The sequence below is a fragment of the Scyliorhinus torazame genome, chromosome 7 (genome assembly GCF_047496885.1).
Source record: "Scyliorhinus torazame isolate Kashiwa2021f chromosome 7, sScyTor2.1, whole genome shotgun sequence".
NCBI classification, from domain to species: Eukaryota; Metazoa; Chordata; class Chondrichthyes; order Carcharhiniformes; family Scyliorhinidae; genus Scyliorhinus; species Scyliorhinus torazame.
In genome coordinates, this window is record NC_092713.1 from 263,186,959 (window position 1) to 263,209,021 (window position 22,063).

The 22,063-nt window shown below is 46.8% G+C and overlaps 1 protein-coding gene across 1 annotated transcript in view; it reads right to left on the reverse strand.

The window, feature by feature from the left end:
- Positions 1-15,736: 15,736 nt before the first annotated feature.
- LOC140427000 (F-box/LRR-repeat protein 3-like) overlaps positions 15,737-22,063 on the reverse strand; it is a 30,341-nt gene continuing 24,014 nt past the window's right edge. The window contains exon 6 of the mRNA XM_072512369.1: positions 15,737-20,764. Coding sequence (XP_072368470.1) covers positions 20,121-20,764 — 644 coding nt within the window. The 3' untranslated portion in view covers positions 15,737-20,120. The remainder of the gene's footprint in view (positions 20,765-22,063) is intronic.

Here is a 22,063-nt window from a genome sequence, read left to right on the forward strand (position 1 = left end):
TAATCGGCCAGTGCTTCAGTGGGTATCCCTTATCCCCAGAGTAATCAACCAGTGCTTCAGTGAGTATCCCTTATCCCCAGAGTAATCGGCCAGTGCTTCAGTGAGTATCCCTTATCGCCAGAGTAATCGGCAAGTGATTCAGTGAGTATCCCTTATCCCCAGAATAATCGGCCAGTTCTTCAGTGAGTATCCCTTATCCCCAGAGTAATCGGCCAGTAGTTCAGTGAGTATCCCTTATCGCCAGAGTAATCGGCCAGTGCTTCAGTGAGTATCCCTTATCCCCAGAGTAATCGGCCAGTGCTTCAGTGAGTATCCCTTATCGCCAGAGTAATCAGCCAGTGCTTCAGTGAGTATCCCTTATCCCCAAACAGCGTAATCGGCCTGTGCTTCAGTGAGTATCCCTTATCCCCAGAGTAATCGGCCAGTGCTTTAGTGAGTATCCCCTATCAACAGAGTAATCGGCCAGTGCTTCAGTGAGTATCCATTATCCCCAGAGTAATCGGCCAGTGCTTCAGTGAGTATCCCTTATCCCCAGAGTAATCAGCCAGAGCTTCAGTGAGTATCCCTTATCCCCAAACAGAATAATCGGCCAGTGCTTCAGTGGGTATCCCTTATCCCCAGAGTAATCAACCAGTGCTTCAGTGAGTATCCCTTATCCCCAGAGTAATCGGCCAGTGCTTCAGTGAGTATCCCTTATCGCCAGAGTAATCGGCAAGTGATTCAGTGAGTATCCCTTATCCCCAGAATAATCGGCCAGTGCTTCAGTGAGTATCCCTTATCCCCAGAGTAATCGGCCAGTAGTTCAGTGAGTATCCCTTATCGCCAGAGTAATCGGCCAGTGCTTCAGTGAGTATCCCTTATCCCCAGAGTAATCGGCCAGTGCTTCAGTGAGTACCCCTTATCCCCAGAGTAATCAGTCAGTGCTTCAGTGAGTATCCCTTATCCCCAGAGTAATCAGCCAGTGCTTCAGTGAGTATCCCTTATCCCCAGAGTAATCGGCCAGTGCTTTAGTGAGTATCCCTTATCCCCAGAGTAATCGGCCAGTGCTTTAGTGAGTATCCCTTACCCCCAGAGTAATCGGCCAGTGCTTCAGTGTGTATCCCTTATCCCCAAACAGTGTACTCAGCCAGTGCTTCAGTGAGTATCCCTTATCCCCCGAGTAATCGGCCAGTGCTTTAGTGAGTATCCCTTATCACCAGAGTAATCGGCCAGTGCTTCAGTGAGTATCCCTTATCCCCAGAGTAATCGGCCAGTGCTTCAGTGAGTATCCCTTATCCCCAGAGTAATCAGCCAGTGCTTCAGTGAGTATCCCTTATCCCCAAACAGAATAATCGGCCAGTGCTTTAGTGAGTATCCCTTATCACCAGAGTAATCGGCCAGTGCTTCAGTGAGTATCCCTTATCCCCAGAGTAATCGGCCAGTGCTTTAGTGAGTATCCCTTATCACCAGAGTAATCGGCCAGTGCTTCAGTGAGTATCCCTTATCCCCAGAGTAATCGGCCAGTGCTTCAGTGAGTATCCCTTATCCCCAGAGTAATCGGCCAGTGCTTCAGTGAGTATCCCTTATCGCCAGAGTAATCGGCAAGTGATTCAGTGAGTATCCCTTATCCCCAGAATAATCGGCCAGTGCTTCAGTGGGTATCCCTTATCCCCAGAGTAATCAACCAGTGCTTCAGTGAGTATCCCTTATCCCCAGAGTAATCGGCCAGTGCTTCAGTGAGTATCCCTTATCGCCAGAGTAATCGGCTAGTGATTCAGTGAGTACCCTTATCCCCAGAGTAATCGGCCAGTGCTTCAGTGAGTATCCCTTATCCCCAAACACTGTAGTCGGCCAGTGTTTCAGTGAGTATCCTTTATCCCCAGAGTAATCAGCCAGTGCTTCAGTGAGTATCCCTTATCCCCAGAGTAATTGGCCAGTGCTTCCGTGAGTATCCCTTATCCCCAGAGTAATCGGCCAGTGCTTCAGTGAGTATCCGTTATCCCCAGAGTAATCGGCCAGTGCTTCAGTGAGTATCCCTTATCCCCAGAGTAATCGGCCAGTGCGTCAGTGAGTATCCCTTATCCCCAGAGTAATCGGCCAGTGCTTCAGTGAGTATCCCTTATCCCCAGAGTAATCGGCCAGTGCTTCAGTGAGTATCCCTTATCCCCAAACAGCATAATCGGCCAGTGCTTAAGTGAGTATCCCTTATCCCCAGAGTAATAAACCAGTGCTTCAGTGAGTATCCCTTACATCCCAGAGTAATCAGCCAGTGCTTCAGTGAGTATCCGTTATCCCCAGAGTAATCGGCCAGTGCTTCAGTGAGTATCCCTTATACCCAGAGTAATCGGCCAGTGCTTCAGTGAGTATCACTTATCCCCAAACAGAGTAATCAGCCAGTGCTTCAGTGAGTATCCCTTATCCCCAGAGTAATCGGCCAGTGCTTTAGTGAGTATCCCTTATCCCCAGAGTAATCGGCCAGTGCTTCAGTGAGTATCCCTGATCGCCAGAGTAATCGGCTAGTGATTCAGTGAGTATCCCTTATCCCCAGATTAATCGGCCAGTGCTTCAGTGAGTATCCCTTATCCACAGAGTAATCGGCCAGTGCTTCATTGAGTATCCCTTATCCCCAGAGTAATCAGCCAGTGCTTCAGTGAGTATCCCTTATCCCCAGAGTAATCGGCCAGTGCTTCAGTGAGTATCCCTTATCCCCAGAGTAATCGGCCAGTGCTTCAGTGAGTATCCCTTATCGCCAGAGTAATCGGCCAGTGCTTCAGTGAGTATCCCTTATCCCCAGAGTAATCGGCCAGTGCTTCAGTGAGTATCCCTTATCCCCAAACAGAATAATCGGACAGTGCTTCAGTGGGTATCCCTTATCCCCAGAGTAATCAGCCAGTGCTTCAGTGAGTATCCCTTATCCCCAAACAGCGTAATCGGCCAGTGCTTCAGTGAGTATCCCTTATCCCCAGAGTAATCGGCCAGTGCTTCAGTGAGTATCCCTTATCCCCAGAGTAATCGGCCAGTGCTTCAGTGAGTATTCCTTATCCCCAGAGTAATCGGCCAGTGCTTCAGTGAGTAACCCTTATCCCCAGAGTAATCAGCCAGTGCTTCAGTGAGTATCCCTTATCCCCAGAGAAATCGGCCAGTGCTTCAGTGAGTATCCCTTATCCCCAGAGTAATCAGCCACTGCTTCAGTGAGTATCCCTTATCCCCAGAGTAATCGGCCAGTGCTTCAGTGAGTATCCCTTATCCCCAGAGCAATCGGCCAGTGCTTCGGTGAGTATCCCTTATCCCCAGAGTAATCGGCCAGTGCTTCAGTGAGTATCCCTTATCCCCAGAGTAATCGGCCAGTGCTTCAGTGAGTATCCCTTATCCCCAGAGTAATCAGTCAGTGCTTCAGTGAGTATCCCTTATCCCCAGAGTAATCAGCCAGTGCTTCAGTGAGTATCCCTTATCCCCAGAGTAATCGGCCAGTGCTTTAGTGAGTATCCCTTATCCCCTGAGTAATCGGCCAGTGCTTTAGTGAGTATCCCTTATCCCCAGAGTAATCGGCCAGTGCTTCAGTGTGTATCCCTTATCCCCAAACAGTGTACTCAGCCAGTGCTTCTGTGAGTATCCCTTATCCCCAGAGTAATCGGTCAGTGCTTTAGTGAGTATCCCCTATCAACAGAGTAATCGGCCAGTGCTTCAGTGAGTATCCCTTATCCCCAGAGTAATCGGCCAGTGCTTCAGTGAGTATCCCTTATCCCCAGAGTAATCAGCCAGTGCTTCAGTGAGTATCCCTTATCCCCAAACAGAATAATCGGCCAGTGCTTCAGTGGGTATCCCTTATCCCCAGAGTAATCAACCAGTGCTTCAGTGAGTATCCCTTATCCCCAGAGTAATCGGCCAGTGCTTCAGTGAGTATCCCTTATCGCCAGAGTAATCGGCAAGTGATTCAGTGAGTATCCCTTATCCCCAGAATAATCGGCCAGTGCTTCAGTGAGTATCCCTTATCCCCAGAGTAATCGGCCAGTAGATCAGTGAGTATCCCTTATCGCCAGAGTAATCGGCCAGTGCTTCAGTGAGTATCCCTTATCCCCAGAGTAATCGGCCAGTGCTTCAGTGAGTATCCCTTATCGCCAGAGTAATCAGCCAGTGCTTCAGTGAGTATCCCTTATCCCCAAACAGCGTAATCGGCCTGTGCTTCAGTGAGTATCCCTTATCCCCAGAGTAATCGGCCAGTGCTTCAGTGAGTATCCCTTATCCCCAGAGTAATCGGCCAGTGCTTCAGTGAGTATTCCTTATCCCCAGAGTAATCGGCCAGTGCTTCAGTGAGTAACCCTTATCCCCAGAGTAATCAGCCAGTGCTTCAGTGAGTACCCCTTATCCCCAGAGAAATCGGCCAGTGCTTCAGTGAGTATCCCTTATCCCCAGAGTAATCAGCCACTGCTTCAGTGAGTATCCCTTATCCCCAGAGTAATCGGCCAGTGCTTCAGTGAGTATCCCTTATCCCCAGAGCAATCGGCCAGTGCTTCGGTGAGTATCCCTTATCCCCAGAGTAATCGGCCAGTGCTTCAGTGAGTATCCCTTATCCCCAGAGTAATCGGCCAGTGCTTCAGTGAGTATCCCTTATCCCCAGAGTAATCAGTCAGTGCTTCAGTGAGTATCCCTTATCCCCAGAGTAATCAGCCAGTGCTTCAGTGAGTATCCCTTATCCCCAGAGTAATCGGCCAGTGCTTTAGTGAGTATCCCTTATCCCCAGAGTAATCGGCCAGTGCTTCAGTGTGTATCCCTTATCCCCAAACAGAGTAATCAGCCAGTGCTTCAGTGAGTATCCCTTATCCCCAGAGTAATCGGCCAGTGCTTTAGTGAGTATCCCTTATCACCAGAGTAATCGGCCAGTGCTTCAGTAAGTATCCCTTATCCCCAGAGTAATCGGCCAGTGCTTCAGTGAGTACCCTTATCCCAGAGTAATCAGCCAGTGCTTCAGTGAGTATCCCTTATCCCCAAACAGAATAGTCGGCCAGTGCTTCAGTGGGTATCCCTTATCCCCAGAGTAATCAACCAGTGCTTCAGTGAGTATCCCTTATCCCCAGAGTATTCGGCCAGTGCTTCAGTGAGTATCCCTTATCGCCAGAGTAATCGGCAAGTGATTCAGTGAGTATCCCTAATCCCCAGAGTAATTGGCCAGTGCTTCAGTGAGTATCCCTTATCCCCAGAGTGATCGGCCAGTGCTTCAGTGAGTATCCCTTATTGCCAGAGTAATCAGCCAGTGCTTCAGTGAGTATCCCTTATCCCCAAACAGCGTAATCGGCCAGTGCTTCAGTGAGTATCCCTTATCCCCAGAGTAATCGGCCAGTGCTTCAGTGAGTATCCCTTATCCCCAGAGTAATCGGCCAGTGCTTCAGTGAGTATTCCTTAGCCCCAGAGTAATCGGCCAGTGCTTCAGTGAGTATCCCTTATCCCCAGAGTAATCAGCCAGTGCTTCAGTGAGTATCCCCTATCCCCAGAGTAATCGGCCAGTGCTTCAGTGAGTATCCCTTATCCCCAGCGTAATCAGCCACTGCTTCAGTGAGTATCCCTTATCCCCAGAGTAATCGGCCAGTGCTTCAGTGAGTATCCATTATCCCCAGAGCAATCGGCCAGTGCTTCGGTGAGTATCCCTTATTTTCAGAGTAATCGGCCAGTGCTTCAGTGAGTATCCCTTATCGCCAGAGTAATCGGCAAGTGCTTCAGTGAGTATCCCTTATCCCCAGAGCAATCGGCCAGTGCTTCAGTGAGTATCCCTTATCGCCAGAGTAATCGGCAAGTGATTCAGTGAGTATCCCTTATCCCCAGAATAATCGGCCAGTGCTTCAGTGAGTATCCCTTATCCCCAGAATAATCGGCCAGTGCTTCAGTGAGTATCCCTTATCCCCAGAGTAATCGGCCAGTAGTTCAGTGAGTATCCCTTATCGCCAGAGTAATCGGCCAGTGCTTCAGTGAGTATCCCTTATCCCCAGAGTAATCGGCCAGTGCTTCAGTGAGTTTCCCTTATCGCCAGAGTAATCAGCCAGTGCTTCAGTGAGTATCCCTTATCCCCAAACAGCGTAATCGGCCAGTGCTTCAGTGAGTATCCCTTATCCCCAGAGTAATCGGCCAGTGCTTCAGTGAGTATCCCTTATCCCCAGAGTAATCGGCCAGTGCTTCAGTGAGTATTCCTTATCCCCAGAGTAATCGGCCAGTGCTTCAGTGAGTAACCCTTATCCCCAGAGTAATCAGCCAGTGCTTCAGTGAGTATCCCTTATCCACAGAGAAATCGGCCAGTGCTTCAGTGAGTATCCCTTATCCCCAGAGTAATCAGCCACTGCTTCAGTGAGTATCCCTTATCCCCAGTGTAATCGGCCAGTGCTTCAGTGAGTATCCCTTATCCCCAGAGCAATCGGCCAGTGCTTCGGTGAGTATCCCTTATCCCCAGAGTAATCGGCCAGTGCTTCAGTGAGTATCCCTTATCCCCAGAGTAATCGGCCAGTGCTTCAGTGAGTATCCCTTATCCCCAGAGTAATCAGTCAGTGCTTCAGTGAGTATCCCTTATCCCCAGAGTAATCAGCCAGTGCTTCAGTGAGTATCCCTTATCCCCAGAGTAATCGGCCAGTGCTTTAGTGAGTATCCCTGATCCCCTGAGTAATCGGCCAGTGCTTTAGAGAGTATCCCTTATCCCCAGATTAATCGGCCAGTGCTTCAGTGTGTATCCCTTATCCCCAAACAGAGTAATCAGCCAGTGCTTCAGTGAGTATCCCTTATCCCCAGAGTAATCGGCCAGTGCTTTAGTGAGTATCCCTTATCACCAGAGTAATCGGCCAGTGCTTCAGTAAGTATCCCTTATCTCCAGAGTAATCGGCCAGTGCTTCAGTGAGTATCCCTTATCCCAGAGTAATCAGCCAGTGCTTCAGTGAGTATCCCTTATCCCCAAACAGAATAGTCGGCCAGTGCTTCAGTGGGTATCCCTTATCCCCAGAGTAATCAACCAGTGCTTCAGTGAGTATCCCTTATCCCCAGAGTATTCGGCCAGTGCTTCAGTGAGTATCCCTTATCGCCAGAGTAATCGGCAAGTGATTCAGTGAGTATCCCTAATCCCCAGAGTAATTGGCCAGTGCTTCAGTGAGTATCCCTTATCCCCAGAGTGATCGGCCAGTGCTTCAGTGAGTATCCCTTATTGCCAGAGTTATCAGCCAGTGCTTCAGTGAGTATCCCTAATCCCCAAACAGCGTAATCGGCCAGTGCTTCAGTGAGTATCCCTTATCCCCAGAGTAATCGGCCAGTGCTTCAGTGAGTATCCCTTATCCCCAGAGTAATCGGCCAGTGCTTCAGTGAGTATTCCTTAGCCCCAGAGTAATCGGCCAGTGCTTCAGTGAGTATCCCTTATCCCCAGAGTAATCAGCCAGTGCTTCAGTGAGTATCCCCTATCCCCAGAGTAATCGGCCAGTGCTTCAGTGAGTATCCCTTATCCCCAGCGTAATCAGCCACTGCTTCAGTGAGTATCCCTTATCCCCAGAGTAATCGGCCAGTGCTTCAGTGAGTATCCCTTATCCCCAGAGCAATCGGCCAGTGCTTCGGTGAGTATCCCTTATTCCCAGAGTAATCGGCCAGTGCTTCAGTGAGTATCCCTTATCGCCAGAGTAATCGGCAAGTGATTCAGTGAGTATCCCTTATCCCCAGAATAATCGGCCAGTGCTTCAGTGAGTATCCCTTATCCCCAGAGTAATCGGCCAGTAGTTCAGTGAGTATCCCTTATCGCCAGAGTAATTGGCCAGTGCTTCAGTGAGTATCCCTTATCCCCAGAGTGATCGGCCAGTGCTTCAGTGAGTATCCCTTATTGCCAGAGTAATCAGCCAGTGCTTCAGTGAGTATCCCTTATCCCCAAACAGCGTAATCGGCCAGTGCTTCAGTGAGTATCCCTTATCCCCAGAGTAATCGGCCAGTGCTTCAGTGAGTATCCCTTATCCCCAGAGTAATCGGCAAGTGCTTCAGTGAGTATTCCTTAGCCCCAGAGTAATCGGCCAGTGCTTCAGTGAGTATCCCTTATCCCCAGAGTAATCAGCCAGTGCTTCAGTGAGTATCCCCTATCCCCAGAGTAATCGGCCAGTGCTTCAGTGAGTATCCCTTATCCCCAGCGTAATCAGCCACTGCTTCAGTGAGTATCCCTTATCCCCAGAGTAATCGGCCAGTGCTTCAGTGAGTATCCCTTATCCCCAGAGCAATCGGCCAGTGCTTCGGTGAGTATCCCTTATCCCCAGAGTAATCGGCCAGTGCTTCAGTGAGTATCCCTTATCCCCAGAGTAATCGGCCAGTGCTTCAGTGAGTATCCCTTATCCCCAAACAGCGTAATCGGCCAGTGCTTCAGTGAGTATCCCTTATCCCCAGAGTAATCAGCCAGTGCTTCAGTGAGTATCCCTTATCCCCAGAGTAATCAGCCAGTGCTTCAGTGAGTATCCCTTATCCCCAGAGTAATCGGCCAGTGCTTTAGTGAGTATCCCTTATCCCCAGAGTAATCGGACAGTGCTTCAGTGAGTATCCCTTATCCCCAGAGTAATCGGCCAGTGCTTCAGTGAGTATCCCTTATCCCCAGAGTAATCGGCCAGTGCTTTAGTGAGTATCCCTTATCACCAGAGTAATCGGCCAGTGCTTCAGTGAGTATCCCTTATCCCCAGAGTAATCAGCCAGTGCTTCAGTGAGTATCCCTTATCCCCAGAGTAATCGGCCAGTGCTTTAGTGAGTAGCCCTTATTCCCAGAGTAATCAGCCAGTGCTTTAGTGAGTATCCCTTATCCCCAAACAGCGTAATCGGCCAGTGCTTCAGTGAGTATCCCTTATCCCCAGAGTAATCGGCCAGTGCTTCAGTGAGTATCCCTTATCCCCAGAGTAATCGGCCAGTGCTTCAGTGAGTATCCCTTATCCCCAGAGTAATCGGCCAGTGCTTCAGTGAGTATCCCTTATCCCCAGAGTAATCGGCCAGTGCTTTAGTGAGTATCCCTTATCCCCAGAGTGATCGGCCAGTGCTTTAGTGAGTATCCCTTATCCCCAAACAGCCATCCTTGCAGACGCACTGGCCCGTCAAAAATCTCAGGCACCCGGGAGTGACTCAAGATGTGGGAATCATGGCAATTCCCAGGGTACCTGGCACAGCTGTGCAGGATGTGCTTCTGGTGATTACACACCAGGTGTACATTGATGAAATGGTAGTCCTTGCGGTTTATAAACATTATTAACTGGGTCGATGGTAGCCATGATGTGGAGATGCCGCCGTTGGACTGGGGTGGGCACAGTAAGAAGTCTTACATCACCACGTTAAAGTCCGAAAGGTTTGTTTGGAGCCACTAGCGTTCGGAGCGCAGCTCCTTCATCATGCCTTTACTCACCTGATGAAGGAGCTGCGCTCCAAAAGCTAGTTACTCCAAATAAGTCTGTTGGACTTTAACTAGTTGTAAGACTTCTTATTATTATTAACTGAGGCATAGAGTTTTTAAAAAATAAATGTAGAGTACCCAATTTATTTTTTCCAATTAAGGGACAATTTAGTGTGTTCAATCCACCTACCTTGCACATCTTTGGGTTGTGGGGGCGAAACTCACGCAAACACGGGGAGAATGTGCAAACTCCACACGGACAGTGACCCAGAGTCGGGATCAAACCTGGGACCTCGGTGCCATGAGACTGCAGTGCTACCACTGCGCCACCGTGCTGCCCTGAGGCATAGAGTTTAAGGGCTGGGAGATTATGCTGGAACTGTATAAAAGGTTGGTTAGGCCACAGCTAGAGTATTGTGTGCAGTTCTGGAATCCACATTATAGGAGGGATGTGATAGCACTGGAAAGGGGACAAAGGAGATTTAGCAGGATGTTGCCTGGGCGGAGAGGTTTAGTTTTGAAGAGACTGGACAGGTTGGACTGGGTGGGGGGGGGGGGGATACGATTAAGATGTATAAATTTATGAGTGGCATAAATAGACAGGAATAAATTTTTCCCCTTGGTGGAGGGACCAAGGACCAGGGCGCATAGATTTAAGGTATGGTGCAGGAGATTTAGAGGGGATGCAAGGAAAAATGTTTCCAGCTAGAGGGTGGTGGGAGTCCAGAACTCACTGCCTGAAAGTGTGACGGAGGCAGAGACGTTCATAACATTTAAGAATTTAGATGTGCATTTATGATCGTAAGACTTACAAGGATATGGGTTAAGTGTTGGAAAATGTGATTAGAATAGTTGGTGGGTTGTTTTTGATCGGTCTTTGGGCCATTTCTGTGCTGTAGACCTCTATGACTCTATAACATTCGGGTGCTATGTGCTACAGAACCCATATAGTCACATGGTGCAATCTGTTGCATCCTTGGAAGCCGCAGATAGTGGCAAGCCAGTGAATCTTGTAGCCTGGCTTTCTTCATCCAGAGCAAACCTGACATAATGATGGGCCTTCCTATAAAGGAAATCCGTGACTTATTTTATGCATCGATGTGTTGCCGATAGATACCACACAGGTCCCCTGGTGATCCCTGGAAAGACCCAGACGCAAAGAAATTGAGCGCTGCTGTCACATTCCAAACCACTGGCAGGAATGGCCTCCAACCCCACACAGCAACAGGTCTTCCCGCAGAACGCGGCATTCTTGATGTACTATCACAGAATCATAGATTATCATAGAATTTACTAGATCTCAGGACAAGTACAAACATGCCCAGCACTGCTACTCACCCATTTGTAAATAGTAGGTTCTTTGACAATAAACCGTATGTCTCTCCTCCTTACTCTCCTGCTTATTCCCTGCCTCCCCTTGACCATAACCCTCAGATAGGGCCTCCTGCTGGAGCTGCACTTGGCATTGCCTCTGCCCCATCTACATTGCATTAGGACTCTGACAAATGTAGCATTCAGTTCTTCATGCATTTGTTCTTATGTTCTCTGAAATGAAGAATTGAAGGTAAGGATCAAAGGGTCGAGAAAATGAAGCTTGGAATAACAAAATGATGGGAAACGAGCTCCACAACTTTTCCTGCTCTACTTGCATGGTGGCTGATGCAGCCTTGTCCCTGAGACACAAGCGCACACGTCGAAATGACTAAGGTGGCATCCCAAAAATGTGACATGTGAGCACTCTATGGGATGGTAAGTGTAAATGAGACGAGTGACACAAAACAGCTCTGGGCTCGTCTCGGATGTTGCATACCAATGACCAATTAAGTGCACATGATCAATGAGTGGAAGCCGTATGGTCAGTTATGAATGCCAATTCTGAACAGGTTATTGTCCTTCATTGATGGAATGCCATATATACAGCTGTGCCTCCTTCCCTATTGCCTGATTCACAAAGCCTGCACTCCTGCATGATGCTCTTGAGATGCAGCGATTGTGATGCAGTCACACAAGTTCTGAGTATCCCTTTGACATTGCAAATGAAACCATTAACTTTCAGTAGCTCTTCCTTTCCAAGCTGACTCCTGCTCACTCATGCAGCACAGTGTGCGGCCCAGGAGCCTGAATCCAGCACTGCACTCCTCCCGCACTGCCTCAGATCCCTTCCCATCATTTTCGCTGCTGGTATCATTTTCAGCCAATGTCATTACTGTGGAGCAAAAGATGATGGTTCGTCTTATATTTGCAGACAGAATTTGACACTTCCTCTCTCGCTGTCCATGTGCCAGATTTTTAATCACCATGCGAACCATCCCTAATGTATCACATTAACAAACCGCTCACCCCCCCACCCCTATAAATTCTGGCATCTGCATGCATCCCGGAACAGTCAAAGATGGGATATCCCTTTGACCCCTTTGTTCGTTAGCGTTTCATATACCCTTGTCAGGCTCCAGTTTCTCACCCCTTAATCTTCCCTCTACGTCTGCTCATTTTTGAGTCCCACATGAGTACCACAGCATAGTGATGTCCTTGTGGACAACGTCGGCAAAGAGCAGGTGTACACCAACCCTATTGCCACAGCAGTGCAGCATTCAGCGCAACAAGAGCAGGTAGGCTATGTATGTTGTCAGGAGTAAACGGAGGTCCAACTTGTGCACGCCCCTCATATTCAAACAGGTTTGAAGCTAATGTAATTTCGTGTTGGTGTGACACAAGATTGGAAAACGAGGGGTGATTCCGGCGAGCAACTGTTTTAGTGAGCATTCATGAGATTTAAATAAATGCAAATAGCATTCATGCCACTTGGCAGAGGAATAACTGATCCACCATTAACTTGTTATTGGGAGAACTGCAAACCGTTTTTACACCTGCTGGTTTTCGACTTTTGTCTGCTGCTAGGATAGTTTAACGGCTGCAGAAAGGCAGTTCGAAGGGGATCTGCCTACTGAGGTAATGTGGGCCGAAGTTAGAAATAGGAAAGGAGTGGTCACGTTGTTAGGAGTTTTCTATCGGCCCCCAAATAGTAACAGAGATATGGAGGAAGAAATTGCATAACAGATTATGGATAGGTGTGGAGGTCTCAGGGTAGTTGTCATGGGTGACTTTTAACTTTCCAAATATTGATTGGAACCTCTATAGGTCGAACAGTTCGGATGGGGCAATCTTTGTACAGTGTGTGCAGGAGGGTTTCCTGACACAATATGTGGATAGGCCGACAAGAGGGGGGGGCCACATTGGATTTGGTACTGGGTAATGAACCGGGCCAATTGTTAGATTTGTTTGTGGGAGAGCACTTTGGAGATAGTGATCACAATTCGGTGTCTTTCACTATTGCAATGGAGAGGGATAGGGCCATACGGAAAGGCAAGGTTTATAATTGGGGAGGGGTAATTATGATACGATTTGGCAAGAATTAGGGAGCATAAGATGGGAACAGAAACTGTCAGGGAAAGGCACAAATGAAAAGTGGAGCTTGTTCAAGGAACAGATACTGCGTGTCCTTGATAGCGATGTCCCTGTCGGGCAGGGAGGAAATGGCCGTGTGAGGGAACCATGGTTCACAAAAGAGGTTGAATGTCTTGTCAAGAGGAAAAAGGAAGCGTATGTAGGGATGAGAAAACAAGGTTCAGTTGGGTCACTTGAGGGTTATAAGGTAGCAAGGAATTAGCTAAAAAGAACTTAGGAGAGCTAGGAGGGGGCAGCACGGTAGCATAGTGGTTAGCACAATTGCTTCACAGCTCCAGGGCCCCAGGTTCGATTCCTAGCTTGGGTCACTGTCTGTGCAGAGTCTGCACGTTCTCCCCGTGTGTGCGTGGGTTTTCTCCGGGTGCTCCGGTTTCCTCCCACAGTCCAAAGATGTGCAGGTTAGGTGGATTAGCTATGCTAAATTGCCTTAGTGTCCAAAATTGCCCTTAGTGTTGGGTGGGGTTACTGGGTTATGGGGATAGGGTGGAGGTGTGGGCTTGGGTAGGGTGCTCTTTCAAAGAGCCAGTGCAGACTCGATGGGCCGAATGGCCTCCTTCTGCACTGTAAATTCTATGAAACTTTGAGAAGTCCTTGGCATGTCGGATCAAGGAAAACCCCAAGGCTTTTTTTACTCTTATGTGAGAAATAAAAGAATGACCAGGGTGAGGTTAGGGCCGGTCAAGGACAGTAGTGGGCACTTGTGCATGGAGTCAGAAGAAATAGGAGAGTTGTTGAATGAATACTTTTCTTCAGTGTTCACCAAGGAGAGGGGCCATGTTTTTGAGGATGAGAGTGTGATACAGGCGGGTAGGCTGGAGGAGGTAGATGTTCTGAGAAAGGATGTATTAGCAATTTTGAAAAACCTTAGGGTCGACAAGTCCCCTGGGCCAGATGGGATTTATACCATTTGGAAAGATGCAGCTTAATCCGGGAGTCAACACGGATTCGTGAAGGGTAAGACTTGCATCACAAATTTGATTGAATTCTTTGAGGAGGTAATGAAGTGTGTAGATGAAGATAGAGCAGTTGATGTTGTATACATGAATTTTAGTAAGGCGTTTGATAAGGTTCCCCATGGTTGGCTTATGAAGAAAGTAAGTAGGTGTGGGATAGAGGGAAATTTGGCCTATTGGATAAGTAACTGGCTATCACATAGAAGACAGAGGGTGGTGGTAGATGGAACATTTTCAGACTGGAGACCAGTTACCAGCGGTGTACCACAGGGATCAGTGCTAGGTCCTCTACAGCCTCCCCGAACAGGCGACTAGGGGCTTTTCACAGTAACTTCATTTGAAGCCTACTTGTGGCAATAAGCAATTTATCTTATCTTACTATTTGTGATTTTTATCAATGACTTGGAGGAGGGGGCTGAAGGGTGAGTCAGTAAATTTGCTGATAACACCAAGATTGGTAGATGGATGAGGTGGAGGGCTGTTGTAGGCTGCAGAGACATTGATAGGATGCAGAGCTGGGCCGAAAAATGACAGGAGTTTAACCCTGATAAGTGCGAGGTGATTCATTTTGGTAGAAAAAAATTTGAATGCGGATTACAGGGTCAACGGCAGGGTTCTGAGGAATGTGGAGGAACAGAGAGATCTTGGGCTTCATGTCCACCGATCTCTGAAGGTTGCCACTCAAGTGGCTAGAGCCGTGAAGAAGGCCTATAGTCTGTTAGCGTTTATTAACAGGGGACTTGATTTTAAGAGCCGCAGGGTTATGCTGCAACTGTACATAACCCTGGTGACACCACGTTTGGAGTATTGTGTGCAGCTCTGGTCACCTCACTATAGGAAGGATGTGGAAGCATTAGAAAGGGTGCAAAGGAGATTTACCAGGAAGCTGCCTGGTTTGCAGGATAGGTCTTATGAGGAAAGGTTGAGGAAGCTAGGACTTTTCTCTTTGGAGCGGAGGAGGATGAGAGGCGACTTAATAGAGGTTTATAAGATGATGAGGGGGATAGAGTGGACGTTCAGAGACTATTTCATCGGGTGGATGTAGCTGTTACAAGGGGGCATAACTATAAGATTCAGGGTGGGAGATATAGGAGGGATGTCCGAGGTCGGTTCTTTCCTCAGAGAGTGGTTAGGGTGTGGAATGGACTGCCTGCTGTGATAGTGGAGTCGGACACTTTAGGAACTTTCAAGCGGTTATTGGATAGGCACATGGAGCACACCAGAATGACGGGGGTGGGATGGCTTGATCTTGGTTTCTGACAATGCTCGGCACAACATCGAGGGCCGAAGGGCCTGTTCTGTGCTGTACTGTTCCATGTTCTACATTTTCCATGGCTGCCCGCCACAAATTCCACCATGGGCAGGATGGGAATATTCTGTCCCCTGAATGGAACCATGATTCAGTTATTGAAAATATACCAAGGCAACACTGTGGCCACGTGTAACTTTTAATATGTATGTACAGCAGTATAGTTTAATCATCTATTGTAACAAAACTGAAAGTCTGAAATATTGACCAAATATCTGGTCAACATCAAGACATTTAGTGATTCAGGAATTGGGAGCCCACAAAACTTTCAGCAGAAACTCCTTTCAGGGGATTTGGTAATAAATCTCAAGAAATTATAGTTTGGTGGGGAGGAGGGGGTAACTTTGTGTTTACATCACTGGGATGAGTGGAAACTGCTATTAACTAATTTCCTTAGAACCATTAACAGGTGAGATAAAAATGACATTGCTTGTCTGGACTGCATTTGAAGCAGAAAGATAGGAAAAGAGACCACTCACACCCACTTGGCGTCATTTCAACAACCTCCAGGGCACTGCTGAATATTAACTGTTTCACGAATATGTGTATCTTTCCTGAGTCTGCCTTAGGACACCTGCGTGTGTGTGACACCCCAGTTAAAGTCCCCAACGGTCACCTGAATTCCTAAAAAGCACTCAAACTGGAATAAATAAATACACCAGAAAATGGAACAAATAATTTTCTTTAATAATCCAAATATTCTAAATTTCTAATATGCAAGTTTGGGTTCTTGCAGCAGTCTTAAAACAATTGTGCAGTAAAAACATTCACCTTTAAATATCTGAATTTTCATATCACAATAAGAAAGTACATAAAATATACATTTGTAAAACTTAATCGGCAAAGCATAAACAATACAATTCTCAGGAAAATGCTTCATTGTTAATTCAGATGTTGAGTGCAGATACTTAAACCTGCCTCATAATCTCCAACTGAACCACTTGGTATGAATACATTTTATTTTTAGAAAAATGGATTTGAATGTCAAGTTAATGGAAATAACTTCAGTTCCCCTTATTTTCCAAAAGTGCCTTTAGAATGGATTTCTGAATCAGTGTCAAGACTTCTTTAGGACAAAAACAAATAGAAAACATGGGTTCAGCCACATTACAAAAGAAATGGAAAGCCTAAATGGGAGAAAAACATGTCCACTTTTAGTGTATAATACAAACAAAATGAATTTCCGAACTGATTTATCATTTTAAATTTGAGGGTTCATTCTTCACAATCTGGGGTATTGCTACATCAGCAATTTTGTTCATACAACACACAAATAGGTTTGTGCCTCAACATCGTCAGTAAGCAATGACTTTATGTATGGTTTCTTTATAGGTTGCTATTGTACTTCTGAAACATATTTTCAGTTTTTTGTCAATCAACATCTTTTTCTAAGTCACCGATGAAATCCAAATTAGTATGCGGACTCATTCTTGCATCAATGATATGACTCAATTTTTGAACTCATGTTAAGGTACACCAAGGTGAGCTTTACTTTATGTTGTCTGTATTTTCAGCTGGGTTGGTGCCAGAAACCTCAACTTTGAGTTCATATCAACGGTACAAACTGTTGAGGAATCAACCTTGCAAGCTCGAAAAAACTCAAAACACCTTGGGCGCGATTCTCCGACCCCCCACCGGGTCGGAGAATCGCGGGGGGCTGACGTGAATCCCGCCCCCGCCGTGTCCCGAATTCTCCGCCACCAGATTCAGCGGGGGCGGGAATCACGCCACACCGGTCGGCGATTCTCCGGCCCGCGATGGGACGAAGTCCCGCCGCTGTCAACCCTCTCCCACCGGCGTGGATTAACCCACCTTTTGAACAGCGGGACAAGGCGGCGCGGGCAGGCTCCGGGGTCCTGGGGGGGGGGGCGCGGGGCGATCTGGCCCCGAGGGGTGCCCCCACAGTGGCCTGGCCCACGATCGGGGCCCACCGATCCGCGGGCGGGCCTTCGCCATGGCCTTGACTATGGCGGAGGCGGAAGAGACCCCCTCCCCTGCGCATGCGCGGGGATGACGACAGCAGTCGCTGCGCTCTCGCGCATGCGTCGCCCGGTAAGACCTTTCGGCGCCGCCAGGCGTGGCGCCAAAGGCCTTTCCCGCCAGCCGGCGGAGCGGAAACCACTCCGGCGCGGACCTAGCCCCTCAAGGTGAGAGTTTGGCCCCTAAAGGTGCGGAGACTTCTGCTTTTGGGGCGGCCCGACGCCAGAGTGGTTCCCGCCACTCCATTACGCCGGAACCCCCGTCCCGCCGCGTAGGGGAGAATCCCGCCCCTTATTTCAAATTATCATCTTCTAAATGATTTGTTTTCATACAATGATGTTTTAAACTTCAGCTGAGCCATTTTCAGTTTAATCATTATTCAGATCAGTTTCCATAGCATTTAGTAATCGTTGCCAACTACACTGTAGTTACTTCAAATCAAAACTCCAACATGCAGCATTATAACCAATTTGTATTTGCATCCAGTACATTATTTATCTGCTCCTACAAGCTTTCAAGCTGTAATTTTATGATGGAGTTGAAGATCCAGATATTTACCAGGGTTACAGACACGCAAGTGGACCTCAAATAATATCAACTTAGAATATAACTTCAAGTTAAATTTATTCAGCACATGTAAGTCAGGTAGTTTGAAAATAGTATTTGCAATTTTGGATAAATTCACCAGAAGTTGAATACACTACAATCTGCCTAAAGGCATCCTTTGTAAATGTTGCAGCTTATTTTGAAGTTGACAGGATAAAAAATCTCCTTAAGGTTTGACTGGCATTTCTACCACGTAACAAAATAACTAAAATTCACAATAGGGTACAGTTCACCTCGAATTACTTTTTAAAAAAAATTATTATTTCTAACTTGAAATATTTAAATCAGACTCCTTATCCAGTCTGGAAGGACTGGCAGGCGGAACAAGACATTCGGTGTCCATTTTCCAAAACACAGCAGGGTTTTCAGTGTTTCAAGTTCTTCTGATTTGTTTCCTTTTGGCATCAAGGCAAGAACATTTTACAAAGTACTATTGTTCATATGTACACACTCACATACACACTCACACACAAACACAGAGCTGAAAACAATGCCATTGGTTCAAAGAAAATCACCACACCCCACACTCCCACCATTCCAAGTAAACTAATGTAAAAACAATCTACTTCATTGAAGGGAATGGGTTTAGGTCTGATGTGAGGGTTAAAAGAGTTAAAAATCTGAATCCCAATCCTAACCCACCACCTTCCATTTTTGACGAAAGCAGAGTAGGCTCATGGAGAGCAGTAAATCAACCCCCAAGGAAGTAGGTTTGCACTTTAAATATTTAAATGAGACTAGGTTCCTCATTTGTTTTCCCCATTGGAACCTTAACTCACCAGCAAAGCTGAGATGAGGTACCACTGGATAAGGACATAAATGTTTCAAAAACCTATCTGTTGGATCCAATGTGCCTGCCTGGCCACCCACCTCCTGCCCTTGCACCTAAATCATAGAATCCCTACAGTGCAGGAGGCCATTTGGCCCATCGAGTCTTCACTTACCCTCCGAAAGAGCACTCAATCCAGGTCCACTCTTCTGTCCACCCTGCCCTACCCCTATAACCCCGTTACCTAACCTGCACATCGTTGGACACAAAGGGGCAATTTAGCATGGCCAATCCACCTAACCTGCACATCCCTGGACTGTGGGAGGAAACCAGAGCACCAGGGAGGAAATCCATGCAGAAACTGGGAGGACGTGCAAACTCCAGTCACGCAAGGCCGGAATCGAATCTGGGTCCCCAGCACTGTGAGGCAGCAGTGTAAATCACTATGCCACCGTGCCGCCCTTAAAATCATTTCACAACTTTTTCCTTTACCCCGTACCTATAACCCAATTCTTACTAAACCCTACCACCCTAAATTTAGACCCCCGATCCCAAAGGAGGGCTGCAACTATTCCCCCACCCAATGTCCCTCTAAATCCTCCAATATCATTCTTCGTGACGGTTTGCTACTTCGCCAGGCTTCCAATTCCCCATTCACCGCAACAAGGCTTACGACCAACCTGTGGCATTCTTCTACACACTGCACTTCCCACCACTGCAGACATGCCCTGCTCCGCCCACCCCAAGCTCCAACTCATCACACCGGAGGCCTCTGATCCCACCATCGGTTTGTGCTCCCTTCTGGCAGGTCAGATAATCATAAAATTTACAGTGCAGAAGGAGGCCATTCGGCCCATCGAGTCTGCACCAGCTCTTTGAAGGAGCACCCTACCAAGCTCACACCTCCACCCTGTCCCCATAACCCAGTAACCCCACCCAATACTAAGGGCAATTTAGCATGGCCAATCCACCTAACCTGCACATCTTTGGACTGTGGAAGGAAACCGGAGCACCCGGAGAAAACCCACGCACACTACGGAGAGAACGTGCAGACTCTGCACAGACAGTGACCCAAGCCGGGAATCGAACTTGGGACACTGGAGCTGTGAAGCAATTGTGCTAACCATTATGCTATCGTGCTGCCCAGTTACCCTTCAATTTAAAAATGTACACATTAAAAAGAATATTTATTGGATACCACACAAATGAGCAACAGCTAATTTGTCAGATTACTGGAGTTCTCCCTTTGCCTGAAGTAGGAGGGAGTAAAATATTAATCCATAGGCACACAGACTTGGTCACTTCACAATATTGAATGTTTCCATGATTAGATTGTGACTTTCCTCAAAGTCATAATTCTTTACGCAATCAGTCCAGTCCATGGCAGAAGTCACATAAGATCTAGTTCAAAATAAGCCACCATTTCATGCTTTGAAAATGTTAAAATACAATCTGTAAGCAATTTGATACACAGATACAATTACAATATAAACATTTGTGTCCTGACAAACTGGATTGAAAAGTGCATTCAAATGGATCTTAGACTTTGTAAATGTTTAGTTGTGTTAATATTTATTAGGTATTTAGATTTATGAGCCTTTATCAGTATGCTTTATTCATTGATGAAAGCATGAGAACCATCCTCTAGATCCTGCAGAGTTCCTCATTCTTAAACTTAAATAATCTGCATAAGATTTACCAGGTAGGCATCATATCTGGGAACCATACCCTGCCCAGATACTTTGAAACCTCCCAGTGGATTTGCTCCAAGTTATATTTCTGATCTGGTATCAGTACTTCCTCCATAATAGATAGCTGTGTCAGGCGTCGTCCACATATCTTCACAAACTTCACAAACGCACTGCATGAAACCTCACATTCACCCAGGCCCATAGCAGTTAGGTGTTTGCAACGTTCTGCAATGCAAATCAATTCATCATCCAGAGGTTGGAGACCGTTTGCACAGACTACCAGTTCAATCAATCTTGGGCAGTTTATTCCAATGCGACCCAACATCGCCTTACTGACTGCACGGCCAAAATATATGTGTGTGACTGGAGTTTCATCACGGAAAAAAGAATCAAACTCTTCTTCATACAGAAAGAAGTACATGACAATGCTGACTTTTGGAGAATGTCTCACAAGAGCATCCCAGCTGCTCTTTTTGATGCTGTGGAACTGTGTCTGTCCAGGATTCTCACTCACCACATTGACGCGAAGGTGTTCCAGATGAACATGCTTCTCACTGGATAAGGCCAATAACAATTCATCACTCAGAAGGTAATAGTTTAGTGCCAGCTCTCGGAGGCCATAGCACTGATCTGCCACACAAAGAATACCTGCATAGAAATAACATTTAATATCTATTTACCATGTGACGGGCAATAAGAAAATAAATTTACAATAAAGTCGCTAGTAATTTGAACCATATGGCAAGAGGGATGGGATAACTATCTTTTCTACTTTATAGACTTGGGATTAGGACAAAATTCTCCTCTCTCGGTTAACCAGAGGGTTCAAGTGAAATGAGGTTTGATAATTTTACTTCAGTTCCTGGTGGGAATAGCTTATATTCTCAAAAGAAAAACCTGCAATTTCCCCAAAACACAAATAAAGACCGGCATTAAATTAACACAAGTGCAAAGTGCATTTTTATAAAGCCACCATTGTTCAGAACTTTTTTAAATATAAAAATAAAATATTTTGTTTGGGGAAGAATAGATACATAATAAAGTTAAATGTATCCCTAATGTTCTGAAAAGAGTGATCATGTTAGCATAGATAATCTTAATTAATCAGAAAAATACACAAATTTGGTAGCTTCCTCTAGTAGGATTACATAGATTTCATAGAATTTACAGTGCAGAAGGAGGCCATTCGGCCCATCGGGTCTGCACCGGCCCACACTTCCAACCTATTCACGTAATCCAGTAACCCCACCTAATCTTTTTTTGGACACTAAGGGCAATTTAGCATAGCCAATCCACCTAACCTGCACATCTTTGGGCTTTGGGAGGAAACCAAAGCACCCAGGGGAAACCCACGCAGACATCAACACTGAATTCAGGAATGAACACCCTTCATTAGTTTTCAAGTTGAAAGATTTTCATTACCAGTGCAAAGGTACACCAGCACATCCCATGCAGGTTGAGGGTCGCTTACATGTTTTAGATTAGTCACAATCTACAAAATATCATTATTTCTTAGCAGACAGCTAACTCTTATTAAAACTTTCCAACATTTACAGTGCAGAAGGAGGCCATTCGGCCCATCAAGTCTGCACCGGCCCTTGGAAAGAGCACCCTATCCAAGCCCACATCTCCACCCTTTCCCCGTAACCCCACCCCACCTTTTTGGACACAATCTAGCATGGCCAATCCACCAAACCTGCACATCTTTGGACTGTGGTAGGAAATCAGAGCACCCGGAGGAAATCCACGCAGACACAGGGAGAACGTGCAGACTCCGCACAGTCACCCAAGCCAGGAATCAAACCTGGCATCCTAGAGCTGTGAAGCAACTGTGCTAACCACTGTGCTAGCATGTTGCCCATCATGTTCTTATACAACAAAGGTGTACAGAGAACAGAAAAGTGATGGTAACGTTACTTAAAATAACCCAAAAATTCTGAAAGCAAA